The following is a 26,699-nucleotide window of genomic DNA, read 5'->3' as shown; positions in this document are numbered from 1 at the left end:
GCTCATGAGCAATTTATGGCCATCATAGGTTGTCCAGTGATTCCAGAATTCTGAGAGGAGGTTGCTTAAAGCCTCTACAGTAAAGGAGTCTCTGAGAGCCTGTTAATTTTAATTTGGAAAAAAATTGAGAGCCTTTCCTTAGGGATGAGTCCCAATAAAGTGGGCTCATTTGTAAGTACCAGCATCAGGTGGATTAAGTAAAATTGGTAAATGAGGAATGTGCTGTCCCTAGAATTCCAAAAAAATTAAAAGTCATTGGGCTTAAATATCCTCAATGTGTCTGTTAAACAAAACTTCTTAGAGGACGATGTCATTAATGTAATGCCATAGTTGTGTTCCTGGATTAAAGTGGATGAAGTTAAAAATCTTGCCTGCAAAGACTGTGTGGTGGCAAGGCCTGTGAGGTGCTTCATGGGTAACCTAGTAAAGGTATATTGTATTCCTTTGGAAATGAAGGCAACTGCAGCTGGAGAGGCTGTTGAAGTAGGCACTGAAGAGAATATAGATGGAGTGGCAAATTTTAATATTGGATTGAAGATGAGAGCTTTAATATGGGTATGACCATAGCTTTAAAGTTGCAATAATACATGAGAAGGCACCATTCATTCTTTCTAACGTTAAGAATAGATAAAATTGCTGAGACTGGTTTGGCTCAGTGGATAGAGTGTTGGTCTGCAGAATGAAAGGTCTCAGGTTCGATTCTGGTCAAGGGCATGTGCCTTGGTTTCGGGCAGATCCCCAGTAGGGGGTGTGCAGGAGGCAGTTGATTGATGATTCTCTCTCATCAATGTTTCTGACTCTCTGTCCCTCTCTCTTCCTCTCTGTAAAAAAATCAATTTTATATATATATATATATATATATATATATATATATATATATATATAGAGAGAGAGAGAGAGAGAGAGAGAGAGAGAGAGTGAGAGAGAGAGAGAGAGAGAGAGAGAGAGAGAGAGAGAGAGAGAGAGAATAGATAAAATCCATCTGTCAAATGGAGAGGCAGTGGGGATAATCATGATAGTCACCCATTTATTAATATGATTTTATATAATGTCTAAAACTTTGCAGAACCTTTTTAAACTTACATTGGGATATGTTTACTATTTTTACTGAGGGTCTGTGGGGTGGTCAAGCAAATTTGTAGGTGTTAAAGACTTAATTTAATTATAATTAACTAGAGGCCCGGTGCATGAAATTTGTGCATGGGGGTGGAATGTGGGAGTGGTGACGCCAAGCCCAAGCTGCACCATCTCCAATCTGGGATTGCTCAAGGGATGTCCCACTGCCCGTTTAGGCGCGATCCCTGTGAATGAACGCCATGGTCATCAGAGCCCAGGATTCTTCCAGCTTTTTTCCACAATGTTAGTGGGTGGCTTCCATCCTCAACGTCCCCTTGGCCCAAATTGGCTGCTGGAATTCCAGTCATCACATCAATGTTTAAGTCCAGGTGATATGGAAGAAAAGCCGAAGGATTCTCCTTTCTCTTTAAAGAGTTTTTGAAAATAATCAAATGATTTATTCTCACATCTCATTTGGGAAATGTGTTTTTGGGTGATCACACTCAGCTACAAGGGAAACGGAGGAATGTCTTTTAGCCAAGTATGCCCCCACACTAAATAAAATTGGAGTTATGTTGTTAAGCAATGCATCAGAGACATATGTCACAATAGTCCTGTCTAACAAAAAAACCATAAAATCTCTATATGATAAGAATTGCTCAAATATTTGGGAAACCAGAATAAGTCAGAGTTCACGGTGCTCAAATGTCAGATGGGCGACTCTTGTGATTCTACTGAGCCCAGGAGGTGGCTAGTTATTGGATTATCTAGACTGGCCTCAACAGTGAGAGGGTGGGAGGACCAGGGTAAAGTTAACCTGCTCTGCATGTTTCTCATCCTCCAGACGACTAGCCCAGGCATGTTCTCATGGAATATCATGTAGAAATATGCAGGATCTCTAAGAGTTTGGATCAAAACTGGCACACTACCACTTACACCATATTTGAATGGCCAAAGTACATTGCATGGGAGGAGGGTGGAGTAGAATATGCACTCTTTTTATGGAAAGTACTTTAGAGTCACTGAGAAATTACATGAATAGTAGGAGAGGTGAACATTTGGAGTCAAGAATATAATCATCCACCACAAGGAAAAAGGGGAAGATGAGCCCTGAACTAGGCAAATGGCAATCTGTGCTACAGCATTTTTAGTCTGTTACAGAATTGTATTACTAGACATTTTTCTATCCTATGCTCTATTTTCAAAATAAGGAAATTATAATAAAAGGAAAAGAGCTAATGCAAGATATATATGACATTATTTTACTAATTTAATTATTTCATGGCTCATGATCAATTACTGATGGAGTGGGTATTAATCTTAGCAGTTGCCTATTCTTTACTATAGGAAGAAACTGGCTAAATGTACCCAAAACCTGACTCTATTTTAGCCAATATAACTATACTACAGTATCCAACTTCCATAGAAGTTAGTGTGACCACAGGACAAGCCCCAGACAAGGGAATGTAAGAGGTGTGATGACTACTCCAGGCTTTGCTCATGAAAACCTCCCCCATTAAATTTCTCTCTCTCCCCATCCTGCCCTCTCCTCCATTCATCACTGAGTGGAAATACTCCGAGGCAGGCAGAACCATAGGATAAGATGATAACTTAGAGAGTCACTCTTGCCCCCTGTCCTAGCCTCATCAACCTGCACTAGAATATGAAATGAGCAAGAATTAATGCTTTTTGGTAAAATGCACTGAGATTTTCAGCAATTACACTATCCAACTTATATAGTATCTCCAAATAGCATGCATTCATTTCTTTCCTTAAAGTTTTGTTAAAAAATAAAATTAATATTCCAAATCACCTACCAATTTATATAAGAAGTTTTCCTTTAAATAAAAGAAAACTTTGTCAGGCCAAGGTGTGTCTCAGTGGTTGAACATCGATCCAGGAATCAAAAGGTTGCCAGTTCCATTCCCCATTAAGACGCTTGCCTGGTTTGTGGGCTTGATCCTCTGTGGGGAGTGTGCAGGGGCAGGAGGCAGCTGATGGATGTTTCTCTCTCATCAATGTCTTTATCGCTCTATCCCTCTTCCTTCATCTCTCTCTGAAAATAATAAAAACGCATATTTTTTTAAAAGAACACTTTTTATTAAAGGATTGCCATGTGTATCATTGAAAAGAGGGTTTCAGTTTACAGTGGCCCTAGAAGATGCTAGGGTTTCATTAAGCACTACTATTCTTAGAACCATTAAGCCATTCTAACCTGGAGTGAAGATAGAGGAGAGCTGAGGAAGAGACTTGAGACACTGGAACTCTGAGCAATAGGGTGCTACTCAGCTCTGCTTCCCATGATTCCAATAACTCCTTTTTGGGGATCAACTCATAATTTTTTTTCAGAACTGCACATGCTGCTGGAAATAAGTCCTGTCTATTTATTTAATAATCAGTCCAAACATGAAATGCAACAGCCCCACCAACTGCCAGCAAATAAAAAAAGGGGGATGGGAAGTCAGCTATGAGCTGACTTGAAGATAGTGTGTATAGCTGCTCCTGCTATTCCAACATTGATTAGCATCTCAAGTGGCCCAAAGAAACAAGAAGTTTTCAATCTTTTGCATCTCATGTTACACATAAACTAATTACTAAACTTTTGCAGCAAACCAAAAAAATACATATTATATTTTTTTGCTCATCTGGCCAAAAAAAAAAAAAAAAAAAAAAAAAAGATATAATTTTGATTCATTCACATTGGACTGCTATTGTTGTGTTGGCCGTTGTCATTTTTTTTTATTTGACTGTCTAAAGGAAAAGAGGTCAGTGCCCCTGAATAAATAGTCAAGTATTGCATGTTTTACAAATTCTTGCTGCACACAGGAAAATCGCTGTGCTATGATGAAAGCGCTGTTTAAAAACCCAAGCGGTGCAGAAAGCTCCACAGCATTGCTGTAGGCTTTTGCAGAGCCATCTTCCTCTTTAGGGTGAGAAGCTGGGTGGTTTCTCATTTTCAAATAAAACTAACCAGAACAAAGATGAAAGTACATGAGTCATTCCAGACATTTATAATGGCAGGCAGCAAGCTTTTCCATATATATTAGAGACAGAGATATGTATGTATATAGATATATGATAGATAGATAGATAGATAGATAGATAGATAGATAGATAGATGATAGATAGATAAATGATAGAGATAGAGTTTGAAAAAGGCCTTGCAAATTATCACATTGGGCTTCTTATAAACACAAAGGCATCAGAGTAACAGGAGCAGTTGAGTTAGATGTTGAACTCGAAGGCTGATTTCAAATGGCTGCATTTTTGTGATATCTCATCAAATTTAAATTGACTTCCAGATTTTTTTACTTTTGTGCTCTAGAAAAAACATAAGATATACAATTATTCATGAATAAATACAAGCCTTCTGAAGTAGAGAAACTTGGAAGTAAACACTTAAATCCCCGATGGAATTCTCAAAGGGTGGTCTAAGATAGGTCTCTCCTAGGGAAAAGCTACAGTGAAGCAGAAGCTCTTGTTCCAGCACTGCCCACCTCTGTCTCAGCTCTCAGTTGTTTTAAAAAAAAAGTTTTTATTCAGAATAGGAGCTAAGAGTATGAACAAAATGTGCCAAAAAATGTACCAAGCTTTATCCAGGACATTGTAAACTCAAATTTTCACAATGATACCTTCTCTTTGTTTTATTTTGTTTTTATTTGTCTGTATTGTTGAAAGTGTTACAGATATCTCATTTTATCCCTCCATTGATCCCATCCACCGTGCCCCTGCCCCCTTTCCATGCCTCCTTCACACTGTTGTCTGTCCATGGGCTATGCATATATGCATGTAAGTTCATTGGCTAATCTATCTTCTTTCTAATGAGTTTATATTTTTCAGTCTTCAGTTCCTACCTGCAACCATTTATCCTCTGGAAGAAGGTGGTTCCCACAATAACCAGAACGACCAAGAAGATAGAGGCTTTCAGATAGAGTATGATCAGTAATTGTGACACTGGAAATATCACACCTTTAAACAGAGGCAACACAGACAGGGTTAAGGAGTCATTTCAAGGATTCTTCTAATAAACAAATTAGAGCCACTAGTTTAAAAGAGCCCTTTAAAATAGTCCTAAAAGTTCAGATTATCATAATCAAAACACCTTCCAGATTAGAATTTGAATGTTGTTAATGTATCACTCTTTTATGACAGTTTAGGAATCATGACTGTATTTTACACACAGTTGCTTTAATTATTTTCTGAATGAATAAGTGCAAGTTAGTATTTCTAATACTTCCCAATTTTATAATTTTTTTTTTAAAAAAAGGAAATATGCTCTAGCAAGTTTGGCTCAGTGGATAGAGTGTTGGCCCGAGTACTGAGAATCCTGGGTTCAATTTCAGTCAAGGGCACCTGCCTCAGCAGCAGGCCTGATCCCTGGCCCTGGATTGGGTGCATGCAGGAGGCAACAAATTGATGTGTCTCTCTCAAGTCAGTGTTTCTCTGTCTTTCCCCCTACCTTCCACTCTCTCTAAATCCTCAGATGAGAATTAATTAAAAAAAAAAAAAAGACATGTACTTTTTTATTTATTGTGTAAATGTTAGTTTTGGGGGGCATTATTCTTAATATTTTTTTCACTAATAATACTTTGCACACAGTGAGGTGATTTTGTCACAGAGTTGCTATAATTCCCCCTTTACAGGGGCATTTTATGCCTTCCTTTCATTTATTCATCTGTAAAATGCCCCAAGGAATTGTTCAAAAGATAAAATGGGGCCAATTAAGACCATTATTCTGAGGTTTTTTTCTCTTATTTAAATGAGAGTCAAAGAGAGTGTGTTCTGGTTCTTGGCTCCAAGAGGTCAGGTCACCCATTAAAAACCTGCTCAAATACTAAATTAGAACGCTGTCAGACAATCTCCTGGGCACAGTAAGGGAAGAAGATGAAGACACATCCCAGCCCTCAAAAAGACACAATCCAATTGGGAAAGTCAGATCCATACAAATGAAAAGATAACTTATAAGAGAGCAAACAGTGCTAAGTGAGTATTATAAATTATAAGTCATATAAGGAATAAGATAGCTTAAGCAACTCTAACTGGGAAGTCAGGATGAAGTAGGATTTGAACTGGGCCTCATTGATAACAGGATTAATTAGGTTAGGAGAAAAAAGAACTTTTCAAGAGAAAGAAACAATTTAAGCAAAAATTTGAAAATGAGAGAACAACTAATATTTGGAGAATAGAGTGATATATATATCACCATATATATATATATATATATATATATATATATATATATATATATATATGAAATCTGTGATTATTTGAACCTAATCCTGTAGTCATTTGTATGTGTCAGGTACTGGGCCAGACTCAGAGGATATAGAAATGAAAGATGTGGTTCCTATTCTTAAGGAACTTAGACTGTACTGGGAATCAGAGAAGTGGGAGATACATTACAGGACCATGGAAGTGCTCACACAGAGGATGCAAGAAGTATTTGGTGAGTACAGAGTAGAACAGTTAACCAATCTGTAGGACAATAAAAAGTTATCCTAGAACATATATCAAACCAAGTCTTAAAACCTCAATAGGAATTGATCAAATGGAATGGAAGAGAAGAGGTGGGAAAAGAAGTGCATTGTAGAGAAGTAGAAATTGCATGAAAAGGAGAACAGAGGACTAAAAGAGTATTCCAATTTTGAGGAACCCAACAAGGGCCACATACATGAGATGCAGGTTGGAAAACAGCCAGCTATGAGGCTAAGAAGAGCAGCAGCAGATAGAGATTGGCACCCCTGAGGTTAGCTTTCCATGAGGCAAAGAGAAGCCACTGGGGGCATTTAAGGATGGGAGTAGCATGTTTTTCATTTTAGAAAGGTTACTCTGACAACAATGTAGGAGATAAATTGGAGGAAGGTAAACTAGGAAGCAGAAGTCTGTCATAAGGACCTTGCAATAATCTGGGTGAGAGATAATTATGTTCTCAACTAAAGCAGTGGGGAGAAAAAGAAAGGTCCAGATTTAAGAAAGACTTTTAAGAAACAAAACATAGTAACTGATTTTGAATATTGGAAATAAAGAGTTATATATAAATTATACATATAATTTTCTGACTTGGGTCATTTATCAAAATATAGGTGCAGAGTTTTTAAAAGGCTAGAGGAAAGGATTACTATTTTATGAATATGCAAGTTGAGATATTCTGATGCATCCAAGTGAAGCTGTCCTGTTGAAAGTTGTTTTTGATGGTGGTATAGCTAAAGAGAAAACGTGGGCTAAAAATACACATGTGAGAGTCAGGAATTAGGCAATGGTTGAAGCCATGTGTATGAATGAGATTGCTCAAGGAATAAGGGGAAAGGGGGAAAGAGAAGGCAAATAATGGAACCCTGGGAAATGTCTTCCTTTGTGGGAATAGATGAAAAAGAATCTATTTCAGAATATTAAGAAGTTAATTTAAAATTAAAGAAAAAGAACCAACTGAAAATGGCAGGATGACAGATGAGCAGGGCAAAGAGACCATATGAAATACCATAAAGAAGCCAATTATTAACAAAGAATGACAATTTTATATAGTATTTAGCATCTGGCACATCTTTGGTGCTTTATATTATGTGGCAAAGAGAAACCACTGTTCAGAGGATACTAATAAGTCAAAGAGTAGATGTGAGGTAACATGGAGGAGACAATGAATATAGACTCCTCTTTTTAAAATCTTACAGGTGAGTAGAAGGCAAGAACTAAGAGTTTGAGGAAGTCATAGCATCGAGTTTTTAACTTGGGAGAAAAACAACTATTTTACATAATCAGCCTTATAGAAAGGATATGTATAACATAAGACTGAACAAAAGAGGGCAAAAACTATTAGTGAACCAAAGCTTTAAGGTAATGGAAGGACTTATTTCAAAGAACTTAGAGCAATGATTCTCAACCTTTCTAATGTTGGGACCCATTAATACAGTTCCTCATACTGGTGACTCCCAACTATAAAATTATTTTCTTTGCTCATAACTATAACTTTGCTACTGCTAATGAATTGTAATGTAAATATCTGTGTTTGTCCATGGTTTTAGGCAACCGTGCTAGTGGCTCTCAACCTGTGGTTTGGCTCTCAATCTGCTGTAGAGCCTTTACATACAATTATTATACTTGAAATGGATGAATTGTATATAAATTAGATCTCAATAAAGATATTGAAAAATAAGCAAATATATATAGAGATGTTATGGGGAATAATTTATAGGATATGATCATATTTTAAATTCTACTATTATATTTTACTAGAGGCCCAGTGTACAAAATTTGTGCCCTGGGGGAAATGTCCCTCAGCCCAGCCTGCACTCTCTCCAATCTGGGAACCTCTCGAGGGATGTCTGACTGCCCATTTAGGCCAGAAAATATCTACAACTTAGGAGTTCAATCTTTCTTTACCTTGTGTTTGGTTCATTCATAATCTTTTATGATTGAACATCAAGTTTACTACTCAGAAAGAAACAGGTACTTACTTTGATTCAGTTCTAAGGACCGACTCCAGTTGCCAGTCTCATGGGAGACAGAGCAGGACACAATAGACACATTGCCATCTGCCCAGTGGCACGTGCTCTGGACAGTCACTGTGCCATTGCCCCAATCTTTGTGCTCAGGGACACAGTCTCCCGCTGGGGTCCAGGAGATCCGGGCAGCTGGCCTCCCCGCAGCTGCCTTGCACACTGCAGTTCTATTCTTGCTTTGAAACAGAGTCATCTCAGGGGCCACTGCAGGGATGAAGAAGTAAATGCTTTAGTCCTAACACATTAGACATGGAATTTAGAGAGGAATTCCTTTGAGTCCCAAATCTGGTTTTCTGAATCACCCCAATGTACAATGTTCCTTACCTAGCACTCGGAGGTGATAGTTATTCTGGAAAGTCCCATCAGGTGTTACCACATCACACCTGTAATGCCCCTCATGAGTGATGGCCACTGGGTCAATCTGAAGGGCAGGAATCTGGTCAGGTCTGTCGGGCCAGGTCATTCTCTTGTCAGTGCAGTTTGTTTCTATGGTCTCATTTGTGTCTCTCCTGTGGGTTCTGATGCAGAAAGGCTTGTCTCGGAGGGTTATTTCCCATGTAGTTAAAAGCGCATTTGTCAACACGGTAGGAGCGCAAGAGAGGTTAGCCTTTGTATCCACCAGTACAGGAAGGGAAATATTAGCTGGACAAAAACACACACACATACACACACACACGGAGAGAGAGAGAGAGAGAGAGAGAGAGAGAGAGAGAGAGAGAGAGAATAAAAAAGAAAAGCTTGGTAAGAACTTCATGTGTTATATTTTCCACATTGTATTACATAAAGTTGTACTAGCCCATAACTTGGCTGGTGGTTTAATTCCAAAAATATGAGACTTAAAGAATTAAACATTTACAAGATGTATATAGCATGTTAAACCTAATTCAAAGATTAACTCTTGCCGAAACCGGTTTGGCTCAGTGGTAGAGCATCGGTCTGAGGACTGAAAGGTCCCAGGTTTGATTCTGGTCAAGGGTATGTAAGTTGGTTGCGGGCACATCCCCTGTAGGGGGTGTGCAAGAGGCATCTGGTCGATGTTTCTCTCTCATCGACATTTCTAGCTCTCTATCTCTCTCCCTTCCCTCTGTAAGAAGTCAATAAAATATAAAATAAAATAAAAAAAGATAAATTCTTTTTCTCCTGTTTTATGTTATTAGGTAAACAGTGTATATTACATGTGTGAGAAAATTTTTTAAGTATTTTGAAATTAATTCAGAAATCTCAGTATCTATGAAAAAAAAAAACAAGAAAATGCAATTCTCAACTAAAAGAGTAACACAATGAATCTTTTGGTCAGAGACTATTATATTTATTTTATACCTCATGCTCCTTGGGGTAGAAAATGAAATAATTAGTGGTCGTATTCTTCTAAGTTTTATGAGAGATAATAAATCAGTAATATCACATTACTAAATATTACTGAATGCCTATCCCTGAGGGTGACACTTCAGACAAAAATAAATATGAAAAGTAAATGTTATAAAAATAACTAAGATGGCATTTGAGTTAAGCAAGCTAGAAATTTTTAAAGTTCTTTTATTTTTTTGAGAATCAAAAAGTCAGCAAATTCAACAAACCCTTCCTACTTGCCTGCCTTCCCTTCCTCTCTCCCTCTCTTCCTCCTTCCCTCCTTCCTTTCTTTCCTTCCTTCCTTCCTTCTTTCCTTCCTTCTTTCCTTTCTTTCTTCCTTCCTTCCTTCTAATTGCACACACTCCCAAAGAGATCAACTATAAAATTTTTCCACAGATTTTGTTGCCATATAATCACTCTAATAATGAAGATTAAATATAGAAATTGACTCCTTTTATTCATTTTTTAAAGTAAAAAGTCCTTCAACCTACAAGTATTTTCCAACATGGAAGCTCATGTTTTCCCATAAATTGACATAATATGTCCATGACTTGTAGGGGTTTGCTGAGAGGTGACTATTTGTACCTGTTACAGTTCACCTGTAACAGAAGTGTCAGGAATTTCATCACTTTAATATGAGCTGTGTTGTGGGGCAAAATTTTAATGAGTGAAGCTTGCTTCTGCTAAACTCTGGTTAATCTCTCTCCTCTGTTGGTGTCACCTGCCTCTTCTGTGAAGTACTCAAAACTTTGAATCTCACAGACAACTGAAGATCACTTAACTAGATGAGGAAAGTGGGGGATTTTAAAGCAGATCTGAGAGGCAGTTAAATATGGAATTTAAAAAGATATCACAAGGTACAATGTTTCTTACCTAACACTTGGCTTGCTGGGAACCACTAGAGTTAGATGTGGATAAGCTACGTGTGCACAAGGGAAAGATGCTGAAGATAAAAATAGAAAGAAAAGAGACTGGTGAGGATGCAAGTTTAAAGATTCTCTTAATTTCTCAGGAGTTTGAACTTTAGCTTGTAAACACTATAAGGCCTTAATGTTTTTGCCTAATATTTATCCTCAAGATCTGACTTTATTTTTCCAAAGAAAGTACTAGGTAATCATATAAATATATTAATTTTAACAGGGCCAGGAATCCAAAGTATTAACTCCAATGGCAAGGAATCTAAGCATGGTAAGTATTCTATGTTCTTTCACCTTCCTCCATTATACAACTTTCAATCAATCCCCCTCTCTTTTATAATGACTGTTCTTATGGAAATGCTATAATTTTATCCTTTCTCTACCATCCTTTTTTCTTTTTAATGCCTGTAGTGATAATTAACAATAGCTAGTCACTCCCTCACACTCAGTGGGTTTGGGTAACACTACTATTCTCCATACACTGCTGTGATCGGCTAGGGCAGTGGTCGGCAAACTCATTAGTCAATAGAGCCAAATATCAACAGTACAACGATTGAATTTTCTTTTGAGAGCCAAATTTTTTAAACTTAAACTTCTTCTAACACCACTTCTTCAAAATTGACTCGCCCAGGCCGTGGTATTTTGTAGAAGAGCCACACTCATGGGGCCATAGAGCCGCATGTGGTTTGTGAGCCACAGTTTGCGGACCACGGAGCTAGGGTGATTGCACCTCTTAATGCACTGAGGAGAGAAAGGGTAGATTCCAGAACCAGCAGTCATTTCCCATCTTTTCTGGATCCTTTCTCTATAAATATCTCCCAGTCTCACCCAGAGACAGTGCCCTAGTTTAAGTCCCAATTACCATTCATCTAGAATCTAGCATGTCAAACTTGCAGCCCACAACGAATATTTTTGTGGCGCAGCCAATATAATAGTATGTAAGAAATGTTTGATAAAACATTTGGGACTTAATTTTTATAATATCCTCTTATGCATAATTATTAATAATAAACTACAATGTTTGTGAATGACTGATAATTATTATCATGTTGTATTCATTTCCCTTATGAGCCTTTCACACAGGCACACCATTTCTTTCCACTAATACTAGCAGAGAATATGTTAGTAGCCAATTGCCACATCATCAGTATTGGACTGACTTGTTTGGTGTGTGCAACAGGAAATATTTTGCTTTCCAAGAACAAGAAAAGTAGCTTTATTTGCATTGTGCTCTTTAACTTATGCATTTAGTCCATGTCTGGTAAGTTAATCTTCAAGAAAAAAATACTAATTTTTATTAAAATGTTCTATTATTTTATGTTAACCATTACTCGTTTATTTTAGCCCTTTGTATTCAATGTGTCTCTATTGAAAAAAACCTACGTTTCTATGAAAATTGAAGCTTTTGTTTTTTTTGCAGCCCGCATAAACTTAAACCTTGTTTCTTTGGCCTATGTTAGCCTTTCAGTTTGACATTCTTGGTCTACATACTGCAAAGCCTCCTAATTCTGTCTCAAAACTGTCCTGTCTTCAATTCGTACCTTACATTGCAACCAAGTACATCATTCTATTATATAACATGGATGTGATTCACACAAATCTGAGACCCTTCACAGATCTCTTACTTCTGGAAGAAAACATTTCAATGCCTCTGTGTGACTTTGAAAGCCCTCTTTTTCAAAATGACTCACGTTCCCATCAATCACTCCCTACATTGCTCCCCCACTTCAGAAAGAAAACTCCAAGCACAATTGCATTTCTGTGTCTTTCGTCACATGTTCCTGTGGTCTGGCATGCCCTACACAATGTTCTTTGTCTATTATAGTACTCCTATTCTAGCGTTTCTCTTCAGAATGTGCAAATCTTTTCATCTTTTATTCCAATACTCCTCTTCCTTTAAGATCCAGTTCCCATGATACAGCCCCTGGGAAGCCTTCTCTGTGTATTGATGCTCACAGCTCCCTCCTCTAGACTCTGGCACACTTAGTATGACAGCTGTGCCCATGTCATGTGATCCCATAAAACTGAGCTCCCAGGGGGCTGTCTCAAAGTCTTACTCATCTTGCTCATCTTTGTGTTCCCGGTAAAGCCTGAACAAATGGCTGATAGAGAAAATTCCACGATTTTCCAATGGAATTCAATTGCTTTGGGGGCTGAGGGGAAGGGTCAGTCAGGGTCCCTCACCCCACAGAATTGAGATCACCATATTCTTCGGCTAGGAAAAGGCTGGCCCTCAGATCAGACCATTCACTCTGTTTCTAAGGAAGTTCAACACTCCATTCCTTCAGTATTGGCCTCTAGAGAAAGAAAAGTGTATTACCTTCTGCAGGACATGTTACCAGTGAAAGGTTCTGCTTTCTGTCCACAAGGAAAACTAGAAAAATATTCAGAAAAAAGAAAAATCAATTTTAGGTACTTACATCAAGTGGGAGCCACTATTCTCCACAAAGTTTTATATACAACATGATTGTAAACCATCAGTTAACCATAACTAAATTACATCAAAAGCCTCGCAGAATAGTCCTGGCCAGCTGGATCAATTGGTTGTAACATCATCCCATACAAAACATTGTGGGTTTGATTCCTATTCAGGAACCATACCTAGCATACCCAAACCTAGGTATTCCATACCTAGATTTCATCTTTGTTCCTCCATCCAGGCTGATATGGGAGTCAATTGACTGATGTTTCTCTCTCCCTCTCCCTTCTTCTCTCTCTAAAATCAATGGGAACCTATTCTTAGGTGAAGATTTAAAAAGTAAATAAATAAATAAATAAATGATTTTAAAAAGCCTGACAAGAGTGTTTCAGCAGGTAAGCTTCGACCTATAAAGGAGGTCACAGTTGGATTCCCAGAAGGACACATGCCAGGATTGTGGACTTGGTCCCCAGTGACAGGCATGCAGAAGGCATGCAGAAGGCAACCGATCAATGATTCTCTCTCATCATTCATGTTCCTATCTCTCACTCTTTCTTCCTTTATAAAATTAATAAAAATATATTTAAAGAAACAATAAAAGTTAATGGGTTTTTTAAAAGCATTGCAAAACAAAGGAGTTATTCCATCATTAAATAAAAAAAATATGTTAACATCTTAAAATTAAGTTCATAAGCTATTAGTCAATGATTTCCCATTTATGAATCACCTTTTTTTTGTACTTGACTATTTTGTATGAAGTAACCCTGTCTCCACATAAGCTAGACTTATTATAGTTTTTTCTGCAGATGCTACCCCTGGTTAAAATTGTTTGGTCTAGTGGTGGACATCTCAATGACCTGGACAAATCAGAGTACTTTCTCAACAATTTTGGAACCAGAACTAAGAAGAATAGTTCATTCTTCTTTTTTTCCCATTTTTTTTTCTACTCAGGTGGTTAATTATATGTTAACATGGCTAGGCCACAGTTCTCAGACATTAATGTACATGTTTCTGTGAAAACATTTTTTAGATGATATTGACATTTAAATCAGTAGACATTGATTAAAGCAAATTATTCTCCATAATGAGGGTGGGCCACATCCAGTCAGTGACAGACTTAATTAAAAAAAGACTGACCAAGAAAGGGAATTCGGCCAGCAGACTGCCTTCAGACTTGAGCTACAAATCTTTCCCAGTCTCCAGGATGCTGGTCAAATTCCCTTCAGATTTTGGACTTTCCAATCTTCTATAATCAAATGAGCCAATTCTTTAAAATAAATCTTTCTCTCTCTCTTTTCCACATGCACATACACTCGCAGGCGCAGGCAGGCACACACACACACACACACACACACACACACACACACACACGCATGCACACACAATCTTATTTTTCTGTTTCTCTAAGAAACCCTGACTAATACATCTACCTTGGGAAGAAGGAAATGAAAGCAGAGGGAGAGAGGGAGGAAAGAAAGAGAGAGACAGAGAGAGAGAGAGAGAGAGAGAGAGAGAGAGAGAGAGAGAGAGAGAGAGAGAGAGCTCAAATTTCTAATTCCATAGTTCCTAGCTCAAATTTCTTTATATATATATTTTTTTAATTAAATTATTATCTGTGTACATATCTTACCATTCCGCCCCCTCCCATACATACTCTCCTTCCCCAGAGTTTTGTGTCCATTGGTTGTATTTATATGCATGTATACAAGTCCTTCCATTGATCTATTAACTCCCCCATATTTCCCTACCCTCCCCGCTGTAATTTGACAGTCTGCTTGTTGCTTTACTGTTTATATATCTACCTTTGGTTCATCAGTTTATAATGTTCTTTATTATCAATAAATGAGTGAGGTCATGTGGTGTTTCTCTTTCATTGACTGGCTTATTTCACTCAGCATGATGTTCTCCAATTCCATCCAGGTTGCTGCAAATGATGAGAATTCCTTCTTTTTTATGGCAGCATAGTATTCCATTGTGTAGATGTACCATGGTTTTTGGATCCAATCATCTGCTGACGGGCACCTAGGCTGTTTCCAAATTCTGGCTATTGCAGATTGTGCTGCTATGAACATAGGGGTGTATATATCCTTTCTGATTGGTGTTTCTAGTTTCTTTGGATATATTCCTAGGAGTGGGATTACTGGGGTCAAATGGGAGTTCCATTTTCAGTTTTCTGAGGGAACTCCACACTGTTCTCCACAGTGGTTGCACCAGTCTGCATTCCCACCAGCAGTGCAGGAGGGTTCCTTTTTCTCCACAACCTCGCCAACACTTGTCGTTTGTTGATTTGTTGATGTTGGCCATTCTGACAGGTGTGAGATGGCACCGAATTGTTGTTTTGATTTGCACCTCTCGGACAATTAGTGACTTTGAGCATGTTTTCATGTGCCTTTTGGCCTTCCTTCTGTCTTCTTTTGAAAATATTCTATTTAGGTCCATTGCCCATTTTTTAATTGGATCATTCATCTTCCTTTTATTTTGTTGTATAAGCTGTCTGTAAATGTTAGAGATTAAACCTTTATCAGTGGTATCATTTGCAAATATGTTCTCCCACACAGTGGGCTTTCTTGTTGTTTTGTTGATGGTTTCTTTTGCTGTAAAAAAGCTTTTTATTTTGATGTAGTCACATTTGTTTATTTTCTCTTTAGCTTCCATTGCCCTAGGGGCAGTATCAGTGAAGAAGTTCTTTTGGCATACATCTGAGATTTTGCTGCCTGTGGATGCTTCTACCATTTTTATGGTTTCCTGTCTGATGTTTAAGTCCTGTATCCATTTTGAGTTTATTTTTGTGAATGGTGTAACTTGGTGATCTAGTTTCATTCTTTTGCATGTGTCTGCCCAATTTTCCCAACACCATTTATTGAAGAAACTGTCTTGACTCCATTGAATATTCGTGCCTCCTTTGTCAAATATTAATTGAGCATAGTGATTTGGGTTGATATTTGGGTTCTCAATTAGATTCCATTGATCTATATGTGTGTTCTTGTGCCAGAACCAGGTGTTTTGAGAATAGTGGCTTTGTAATACAGTTTGAAGTCTGGTATTGAGATCCCTCCTACTTTACTCTTCTTTCTCAGGATTGCTGTGGCTATTCTGGGTCTGTTAATGTTCCAAATGAACTTTTGGAGAGTTCTTTCTAGGTCAGTGAAATATGTCGTTGGTATTTTAATGGGGAGTGCATTGAACCTATAGATTGCTTTAGGAAGTATGGGCATTTTGATGATGTTGATTCTACCAAACCATGAACATGGTATGTTCTTCCATCTCCTTACATCTTCCTCTATTTCTTTTTTCAGTGTCGTGTAGTTTTCCATAAATAGGTCCTTTACTTCCATAGTTAAATTTATTCCTAGGTATCTGAATTTTTTTGGTGCGATGGTAAATGGAATTGCTTTTTAAGTCTCTGTTTCTGTAGTTTCACTGTTGGTGTATAGAAATGCCATGGATTTCTTGGCATTAATTTTGTATCCTGCTACATTGCCAAATTCATTTATTAAGTCAATTAGTTTTTTAATGGAGTCTTTTGGGGTTTTTATGTACAATATCATGTCATCTGCAAATAAGGATAACTTTACTTCTTCTTTTCCAATTTGGATGCCTTTTATTTCCTCCTCTTGTCTAATTGCAATGGCTAGTACTTCCAGTAATATGTCAAACAGGAGCGGCTAGAGTGGGCATCCCTGTCTTGTTCCTGTTCTTAGAGGTAATGGTTTTAGTTTTTGCCCATTAAGTATAATGTTGGCTATGAGTTTATCATATATAGCTTTTATTATGTTGAGGTATGATCCTTGTACTTCCACCTTGTTGAGAGTTTTTATCAGGAAAGGGTATTAGATTTTTTCAAATGCTTTTTCTGCATCAATTGATATGACTATATGATTTTTATCTTTCAATTTTTTTATGTGATGTATAACGTTTATTGATTTGCGGATATTGTACCATCCTTGCATTCCTGGAATAAATCCTACTTGGTCACGGTGTATGATCTTTGTGATGTTCTTCTGGAGTTGATTTGCTCAAATTTTGTTGAGAATTTTGGCATCTATGTTCATGAGGGATATTGGCCTGTAATTCTCTTTCATTGAGTTGTCTTTATCTGGTTTTGGTATTAGGATGATGCTGGCTTCATAGAAGGAGATTGGAAGTGTTCCTTCCTCTTGAATTTTTTGGAATAGTCTGAGGAGGACAGGTTTTAGTTCTTACTTGAACAATTGGTAAAACCATCTGTGAAGCCATCTGGCCCTGGGCTTTTGTTTGCTGGAAGCTTTTTGATGACTGTTTCAATTTCTCCCTAAGTCACTGGTCTATTGAGGTTCTTAGATTCTTCCTGATTGAGTTTTGGAAGTTTGTATTTTTCTATGAATATGTCCATTTCCTCCAGGTTGTCCAGTTTGTTGGAATAGAGTTGTTCATAGTATTTTCTAACAATTCTTTGTATTTCGGCGAGGTCTGTTGTTATTTCACCCCTTTCATTTCTGATTTTTTTTTTTATTTGAGTCCTCTCTCTTTGTTTCTTGGTTAGCCTGGCTTGAGGTTCATCAATCTTGTTTATCCTTTCAAAGAACCAGCTCTTGGTTTTGTTGATCTTATTTATTGTTTCTTTGGTCTCTATGTCATTTATCTCTGCTCTGATTTTTTATTATTTCCTTCCTTCTGATTACACTGGGCTTTTCTTGTTGCTCTTTTTCTAACTCTTTGAGTTGTAGAGTTAGATAATTTTTTCTTGTTTTTTTGCAATAGGCTTGTAGAGATATGAACTTCCCTCTCAAAACTGCTTTTGCTGTGTCCCATAGATTCTGGATTGTTGTGTTTTCATTGTCATTTGTTGCCAGGTTGTTTTTCATTTCTTCCTTGATTTCTCTGGTAACCCAGTCCTTGTTTAATAGCATGCTGTTTAGTCTCCATGTGTTTGATTTCTTTGGATTATTTTTGTTGTAGTTAATTTCCAGTTTTATGCCACTATGATCTGAGAAGATGCTTGATATGATTTCTATCTTCTTGAATTTGAAGAGACTTTGCCTATGTCTCGACATGTGGTCTATCTTTGAAAATGACCCATGTGCACCTGAGAAGAATGTATATTCTGTGGCTTTGTGGTGGAATGTTCTGAAGATGTCGATTAATTCCATCTGGTCCAGTGAGTCATTTAGGATTGATATCTCTTTGCTGATTTTTTGTTTAGATGATTTGTCCAAAGGTGACAGTGGTGTATAAAAATCTCCTCTATGATTGTATTGCTATTAATCTCTCCCTTGATGTCATCCAGCAGGGGTTTTTTTTTGTTTTGTTTTGTTTTGTTTTTATGTATTTGGGTGCTCCTGTATTGGGTGCATATATGATTACCAGGGTTATTTCTTCATGTTGGATTGCTCCCTTTAGTATTATGAAGTGGCCTTCATTATCTCTTGTTATGTCCTTCACTCTGAGATCGAATTTGTCAGATATAAGTATTGCTACCCCAGCTTTTTTTTCATTTCCATTCGCCTGGAAAACCTTTTTCCATCCCTTCACCTTCAGCCTGTGTGAGTCTATTTTTCTGAAGTGGGTTTCTTGTAGACAACAGATATATGGGTCTGGTTTTCTTATCCAATCTGTTACCCTATATCTTTTGATTGGAGCATTTAATCCATTTACATTTACAGTTATTATTGACGGCATTTTAATTTGACGGCATTTTTATTCTGTACCCCTGTGTTCCTTCTTCTCTTCCTATTTCTTTATTTTTACAGTAGACCCTTTAGCATTTCTTGCATTGCTGGTTTGGTGGAAATAAATTCCTTTAGACTTTTTTTGTCTGTGAAGCTCCCGATTACACCTTCAATTTTGATTGATAGCCTTGCTGGGTACAGAATTCTTGGATTCAGACCCTTCCCTTGCATAACTTTGTATATTTCATCCCATTCCCTTCTGGCCTGATGAGTTTCTGTTGAGAAATCAGTTGCTAGTCTAATGGGGGTTCCTTTATATGTAACTTTATGTTTCTCTCTGGCTGCTTTTAAGATTCTTACTTTGTTGTTGGTGTTTGCCAATTTAATTATAATGTGCCTGGGTTTCGGTCTTCTGGGAGTCATTTTTCTTGGGACTCTGTGAGCATCTTGGATTTGTGTGGGTTTTTTCTTCTCTATCTCAGGAAAGTTTTCTGTCATTATTTCTTGAAATACATTTTCCATTCTTCCTCAGTTTCATTTCCTTCTGGAACCCCTAATATTAATAATATTGTTTTGTTTTGTATTGTCCCAAAGCTCCCATAGGCTCTCCTCTTGCTTTTTAATTTTTTCTCTAGAAGCTGCTCTAATTGGGTATTTTTTTTCCATCTTGTCTTCTAGCTCACTAATGCGGTCCTCTGCTTCTTCTAGTGTATGCTTAAGACTTTCTATTGAGTTCTTCATAGTAGCGATGTCATTTTTCATTTCTTCTTGGTTCATCTTCATTTCCTCTTGGTTCTTCTTCAATTCCTCTTGGTTCTTCTTCAATTCCTCTTGGTTCTTCTTCATTCCTGTTGGTTCTTATTCATATCGTCAAATTTCTCTTCCATTCTTTTTAGCCATCCTATTATCATTACTCTGAATTCTTGCTCTGGTAGGTTGCTTCCCTCTAACTCGTTTACTTCCTTTTCTGGTGATGGCTGCTTTTCTTTTATGTGCGGGCTATTTCTTTGTCTCCCCATGGTCTCTCTTTTCAGGATGTCCGGTTGTGTGGTTTTCTTTCTCTTGTGTTGATTTGAAGGCACAAAATACAGCACAACCAGGTACAAAACAAAAGGCACTTAACAGGAATGTATTTGCGATATTAATAACCTCTAATAAAGGTGACCACTAGAGAAAGGTAAATTAAGGGATAGGAGAGAAAGAAGAAAGGTTAAAAAAAAAAAAAAAAAGAGGGATAAATAAAGAGATAGAAAAGAAGAAAAAAAGTAGTGTCGAAATGAAATTGGGGAAACAGGAAAAGAGAGAGAGAGAGAGAAGAAGCAGACTAAGAGAGAAAGAGGAAACAAACTATGGAGAAAATTCCCATAGAATAACCACTAATCCCCGCAAATGCCAGCAACAATACTTGGAGATTAATACAAACTACAATATCCACTATTATTAAACAGAAGACTACAATAAACAGAAGTAAAAAACAAACAAAAGCAAAGCAATTAAAAAAATACTAAGCAACAATAACAGAAAAGAATAATCATATAATTTCACTAAAAATCATAAAAATTCAATATAATCAACATTCACGCAAACAACAACAAAAGGATAGAGAGGAGAACAGTTTTTTTGTTTTGTTTTGTTTTGTTTTTTAACTAGTTAATATAGTAAAGAGAGTGGTATTTATGCACTTGGAGAAAGGGGTTGAAAATTAGGTCTATAAGTATGATGAGAATTTTAGCAGGGGGTAAAAGAATAGGGAAAAACTAAAGCTGGAAAGAGATAAGATAAACAGGAGATGAAAAGGGTAAAGGTTAGTAAGAGAGTGATGGTGTAAAGGTCAAGTTGAGATAGGATTGAATGATGCTATAGTAGAGATTAAAATAGAATTAAGACTAATCCCAATGTAAAATGAAGAGAAAATAAAATGGTACTTTAAAAAAAAGAAAAACGAAACAAAAAACGCAAAATAGCAGTAGTAATAATGATTATTGAAATTGAAAAATGTAATAATTGAAGAGGTAAAATCAAGTGAGGAAAAAAGAAAAAATTCATTTCTTAAGTAAAAGATGTAAAAAATGAAAATAAAATAAAGAATAGAAAAATTAGCATAAAAATGTGCAATAGTGGTTATTCACTTCCTCTGTTATTCTATTTGGCATGCCTGTTTTTCGGTCCAGAGAGTATTGCAGTTCCCTGCATTCCAGTGCACCTGTTTTGTAAGGTAGTCCTTAATTTTAAGTAGGCTATTAGTTATTTGTGTCCATTTACTTTTGATTAATTAAAGGTAATAAAAATAAAGAAAAAGGAATGGAAAAAAAGGGGAGGGAAAAAAAAGTCAGTTTGTAATTCAGCCCCTAGGTGGCAGTATTTCTGGTTTGACTTCCCAGTGCTTTTGGCTGCTCTAGCCTTCTTTCTCTATGGCTCTATGTTTTGTTCAGGTAGGCTGCCTGGGTGCCAGCTCCCAGATTGTCTCTTCTCTCTCTGATCCCCTGTTTCCAGGAAGGCAATTTCCCCCTGCAGTCTCCCAGGATATACCAAACTGGGTAGTCTTTCCCTAGTACTCTGAAGCAAGGGGATCAGCCGCAGGATCGGTCTGCACCAAGGTGTCCAGATGTTCCGCTTTTGGTGGGACAGCCCTGATTTTTAATAATTTGTCCCACAACCCTTGGCCTTTTAAAACAGTCCCGATTTTTGGAATGATCACGCCAAACCCAGCACTGGGTCTTGCAGAATGCAATTATCTCTGCAGCAGCTGCCTCTTTGGGCGCAGCTCTGGCTGCAGAGCCACTTGGGTGCACAGCGGCTACAGTCACTGCTGGCACAAAGGTGACCCAGATCCCTCACATTATCCCTGCAAACTCTGACCTTTCTATGGGTGATTGAAGAACTCCCTTGAATCCACATGTTTGCACCGATTGGGGTGTCACAGCTGTTCGATGGTCTCCTCTGTTGTGGGTTTTTCAGGCCTCAGAGAAGATCCTCTTTTCTTGGTAAGATGGCATAGTTTCCCCTCTGATCCCTTAGCTCCAGGGGAGGTCTCCGCTCCAAGGAAGGTCTCAGCTGCCACACTGCTGGCTGCTTCATCAGGAAATCCTGTCCAGTACACCCTTAGCATCTGCTACCCCTTAGTTTGCCAATAAATACTCCCTGAGCGACTCTCAGGTGCTCCTTCTCTCTGTTCTGGGACCAGGCTCAGAACAAGTCCGTCTATTCGGCCGCCATCTTGTCTCCCCTAGCTCAGATTTCTAATTCCATAGTTCCAATATCCTTTGGATTTTCCTTTGAGTTTTACAGAGTTTCTGACAATTAAATTAGTCTGAATCTACTTCAAATTTAATTTCTTAAAAACTTCTGTTTTATAGTATTGATTTTTAAAAATATTTCTTATTATTTTTAAAATATTTCTTACTATTGAAGGGCCTAAAAATGTTTTCCTGTGAGTTTAACCACTCAATAAGCACTTAGAAATCCTTTGCTTATGAAAATGTACTCATGCTCCCCATTCTAATGCTATACTCAGTTATACCACATTTAAAAATAAAGAATTCAGTAAAGAGCTTAGAAATGAGCAGCATACAGGCCTCTGAAGTAATTTGGTTTTTCTAGGCAGCTGAAATTGACTTGGGATGGAAGGAAGTTAATGGGATGAGATTCTGCTACATTTAGTTTACATTAGACTCAATAATCTATTGCAAAAACAGATTAGAAGTCAGATCTGACCTTAGATGGTTTACCCACATCAAGCTATGACTTGGATACTCTAGATTTGAAATATTTAAAATTCATAGCATGAAGTATAGCTTAGCCTTTCCAGACCTCTCCCATTCTACCACATCCAGCTCCCAAGGTTCTATCGGTTTCTTACATTTTCAAATTCACCACCAACGAAGACTGTGCTTGTAATGGAAGAAAATTTACAATGTGGATACTTTAGATTATGCTATTATTGGGATTTCCATTGGAAGCATGAAGAAAAAAAAATTAAAGTTTTATTAGAAATAAGAAGTTAAGTAAGGTGGAGTAGTTAGAACTGGAAGAGAAAAATCAGGATCCATAAACATTTCCATATTGGGCAAGAAGTAAACATTTGAGGCTTTTTGGCCTCTATGGTCTCTGTTGTAAGTATACATCTCTGCTGTTACCTCAAGAAAGCAGCCACATAAAATACTGAAACAATGGGTGTGGCCTGGTTCCAAAAAATTTTTCTTTATGTTTTTTGTTGGTAATAAATGTTTATTTTTTAACTAAAAAAAATTAATGTTCACCTAACTGCAGGTGGGCCCTTTCCCCCACCCTTTGTGACTGGCTGGATTTTGCCCATATGCCATAGTTTGCTGACTCTTACTTTAAAATTTGGTGTTTTCTTTGTTCTAATTTCTTGCATATACCACAATTTAAAGAAATAAACATCTGTTGAGTGCTCTATTTTCTTCTGTTTACTTTGCCTTTTAAAAATAAATTAAATCTCTGCTAACAATTACAAATTCTACCTCAAATTAAATACATTTCCTATTTTGATTTTACCATAACTAGCAACTTTCTTTCCTCTCTTCCTGACTCCTTCCCTTACCCTAAGTGAAATGTGCCAAGTACCCAAAGCACACAATAGGATTCTCTTGAAAATAAAACCACTATGTCCCATTCCCAGCTAAGGTAGGTGTCTGGTCACCAAGAGATGGTAGCCAGGATAGACTAAGATTACTATAGTAGATGAGGGCTTTTTCTTCTGGCATTTGGACTCTGCCAGCCCTGAGACCTGCTCTCTATTCTAAAGGCTTAGGTTTTTATCATTATAAAGTTCAAAAACTCTGCCTTTATTGACATTTTTAAAGGAATATTTAAAGTCTCTTCTTCTATCTTTTGGATTTTTCTTCCTATGCCCCATAGAAATTGTTATTTTAGTGACAAAGCAAATATTTTTTTCATGCTCTAAACTGTTAGATTGTTGGCACTCAGTGGATTTTCATTTTAGCAAACTTATCTGGGAATATTGGCAATTTGGGCACATTAGTTCTTAGAAGATAGACCTAATATGTGTCTAGAAACTACGAGGAGTCTTAAAAGAGCCTGGTCTTGCTTTAAGTGGTGTCTTCATGATTGACCTGAGTGAAGTCTTCAAACATTTTGAGTTTCAATGATCTCCCAGGGGGCTGGAATATGGGCAAGACCATCTGCTCAATAAAGGCTTTCCAGTGAATGGAGACCCAGGGAGAAACTTGCCACTCAACCTAGATACCAAATCCTCCTACAATCAAGCAAAATCCACCTCCTTTCAAAAAATACCCTGAGAAGGAAATCAACAAATTATCCTTACAACTTCTCATACCAAAACTAAAACTCACAAGTTAAAATATATTCTTGAGTGTGCAAAAATGATTCTTTTCAGAAGAAAAAAGAAATCATGCTTATTTCCACAAACATTGCTCTGATTACTTTTATAATAGTGGATATGCTTTTTAAAGTTCATCAATTGTTAATACGTGAGTCCTTTGGTTTTGTTGTCTCAATTGGCAGCTAGTTGCTATAAATACCACTTTCACATCAAGTATCATGACTTCATTGAAAATATAAAGTGTCCTTCTTGTTCAGTCTTGTTTGAAGTTTTGATTGCAGTACCAAAGTAGTACAACAAACATTCAAAGTTTCTGATGAGTGCTCTTGTGTTCTTTCTTTAATTTCTTCATATGAAATCAAATTTTCTTTCAAATTTATACAGATTATAACTTTACATTATTAACATCAGAACTTTACTTGACTTTTTCACAGGATGTCCAAAAAAAAGTATACACTCTAACAGCTGTTAGCTCAGTTTTGGAAATGAAATATAATAAATACTCCTTTTTAAATTGAATCTTTATTGTTTTAAATATTACATATGTCCCCTTCCTCCCTCTTCTAGCTAAATACTGTCTTTATAATTATTCAAAATGTCTGTATACATTTTGTGTGGACACCCTATATATAGATTAAGACAAATGTTAATTGTGATTTTTAAAATATATTCATAGTAGAAAAGTAACACTTATTTTGAATGTATTTTGAAATCATTGGAATTATTTTTCCATGAAATGTTTAATGTAACATCACAAAAATAACTTTTTTAAATGCAAGGGAAAAAGTTAACTATAATGTCAAATGAATGATTGGGAGACTGTAAGGCTGGGTAGGGAGTACAGAAAATATCTAATTAATATTGATTAAGATCTACCTTTTTAAAGAATTTTAGAGTAATAACTTATGCTTTAAAAATTGAAAGAAAAATATTTTGAAAATTGTTTTTTTCCGTGATAACATTCTTCAAATAGTACTAAATAAGCACAGAAATAATTTCAATATGAAAAATTGACCAACAACATTAAACATATGCAGCTTTTCTTAAATCCTTACTGAAGGATATGTTTTTATTAAATTTTTTAGAGGGGAAGGGAAGGAATGAGAGGGAGAGAGACAGAAACATCAATGTGAGAGAGAAATATTGATCGATTGATTGGTCAATTGTCTCCCATACAATTCTTCAGAGCATTGATCTGCAACAGAGAGTTGTACCTAATGAGAATCAAACCTGAAACTTTTTGGATATAGGATAATGCTCCAAGTAACTGAACCTCCTGGCCAGGAAGAAAAGGCATTTTTTTTTAGACAATACAGTCTATAAATGCACACATGATGGTTCAAACTCCTAAAATGTAAAAATGATAGAGACATCAAGTATTCTCTTATTAGAATTATCATTTGAAAATGAGCATTTCTGAAACTGCAATTGTTCTTACATATTTGCGGTGTTAAGTTGCTTGATGGACTTATCCACTCTAAAATGGGATGAAGAGATAAATATATGTTTATAAGCATTTCTGACTCTTAGATAAAAACCACAACTTTTTCACATTCTTAAAGCCACCTTTGTATTGCAATTGCTGATTAAGACACAGATTATGACAGGCAAACAAAAGTCTCAAAAATTTACTCCAGTATAAACTTGTGACCAGATATTCCTCCCTGTTTATTATACTCCTACTTAAGGCCCTACTTTCTGTCTTGATATTCAAATCGGAGAATTTTTTTCTCCCGGGCTTATATGCATTTAGTCTATCTCTGTGGGGAAGAAAAGAGTTTAATTTTCTACTACAGACTCTTTAGGAACCAATGCATACTAAGAAAAAGTTTAGAAGCACTACGTTGATTACATACTGGCATGGAAACAAAAAAGGATTTTCCTAAATATTGTTGAAATCACATTATGTGAACAACTATTTATCAACTTCAAATTTAATAAGGCAAACTCTAAGTGGGAATTGCTATAAAAATATTTTGAAAGGCAAGTACTGGAAAACTACTTGCTAGATATAGAAACACCATAGTAGACAATATTTCTTCTCTCCAAGGGCTTAAGGTCCTGGCAGGGAAGCAGATATTTAAAAATCATAATGTAGTTAGAAACCATGCTATCTTGAAGGGGACAGCTGCTGTGATTAGAAGCCCAGCCTCACCACCACCTAGACTGACCTCAGTCACCAATCTGGCCCCAACAGCCACTCAAAACAAAGAATTTCTAACTTAGATGCAGACCTACAGACACTGTGTCTTCAGCCTCCATGGCCATGGGCTCTTGTGGGCCCAGAGTGAGCTCCTTGCCCTTCTTTGGCCTTGGACCCTGCAAAGCTAGTGAATGGAGGCAATGAGTTTCAGAGTGTGTAACCCTCCCAAGAAGCCCACCACTTCAGTCACAGGCCTGTGTGACTCAGTGCCTGGACCCTTAAGTGAGAACAAAACTGGGGAGACAAAGAAAAAACACCCAAAGGGAGAAAAAAAAAAAAAAGAA

At 37.0% G+C, this 26,699-nt stretch overlaps 1 protein-coding gene across 1 annotated transcript; it reads right to left on the bottom strand.

The window, feature by feature from the left end:
- Window positions 1-3,141: 3,141 nt before the first annotated feature.
- Window positions 3,142-25,683, bottom strand: LOC311617598 (cell surface glycoprotein CD200 receptor 4-like). The gene is made up of 6 exons (XM_084874076.1): window positions 25,651-25,683; window positions 13,140-13,193; window positions 8,877-9,194; window positions 8,508-8,756; window positions 4,911-5,025; window positions 3,142-4,377 (listed from the first exon to the last, which is right to left on the bottom strand). Exons 3-6 carry the CDS (start codon window positions 9,013-9,015, stop codon window positions 4,365-4,367), a joined length of 516 nt encoding a protein of 171 aa, XP_084730202.1. The 5' UTR covers window positions 9,016-9,194; window positions 13,140-13,193; window positions 25,651-25,683; the 3' UTR covers window positions 3,142-4,364.
- Window positions 25,684-26,699: the final 1,016 nt, after the last annotated feature.

Source organism: Pipistrellus hanaki (assembly GCF_964339955.1).
Source record: "Pipistrellus hanaki genome assembly, chromosome: 2".
Classification (NCBI taxonomy): domain Eukaryota; kingdom Metazoa; phylum Chordata; class Mammalia; order Chiroptera; family Vespertilionidae; genus Pipistrellus; species Pipistrellus hanaki.
The sequence above is the reverse complement of the archived record's forward strand: the minus strand, read 5'-3'. Positions and strand labels throughout refer to the sequence as shown.

Excerpts from the sequence above, each read along its gene's own strand:
- LOC311617598 (XM_084874076.1), bottom strand. The coding sequence starts at position 9,015 with ATGACCTGGCCCGACAGACCTGACCAGATTCCTGCCCTTCAGATTGAC. Across the intron at positions 8,757-8,876 it reads CTATCACCTCCGAGTGCTAG|TGGCCCCTGAGATGACTCTG; the intron begins GTAAGGAACATT and ends TCATCCCTGCAG. Across the intron at positions 5,026-8,507 it reads GTCCTTAGAACTGAATCAAA|GTGTGATATTTCCAGTGTCA; the intron begins GTAAGTACCTGT and ends CTCTGTTTAAAG.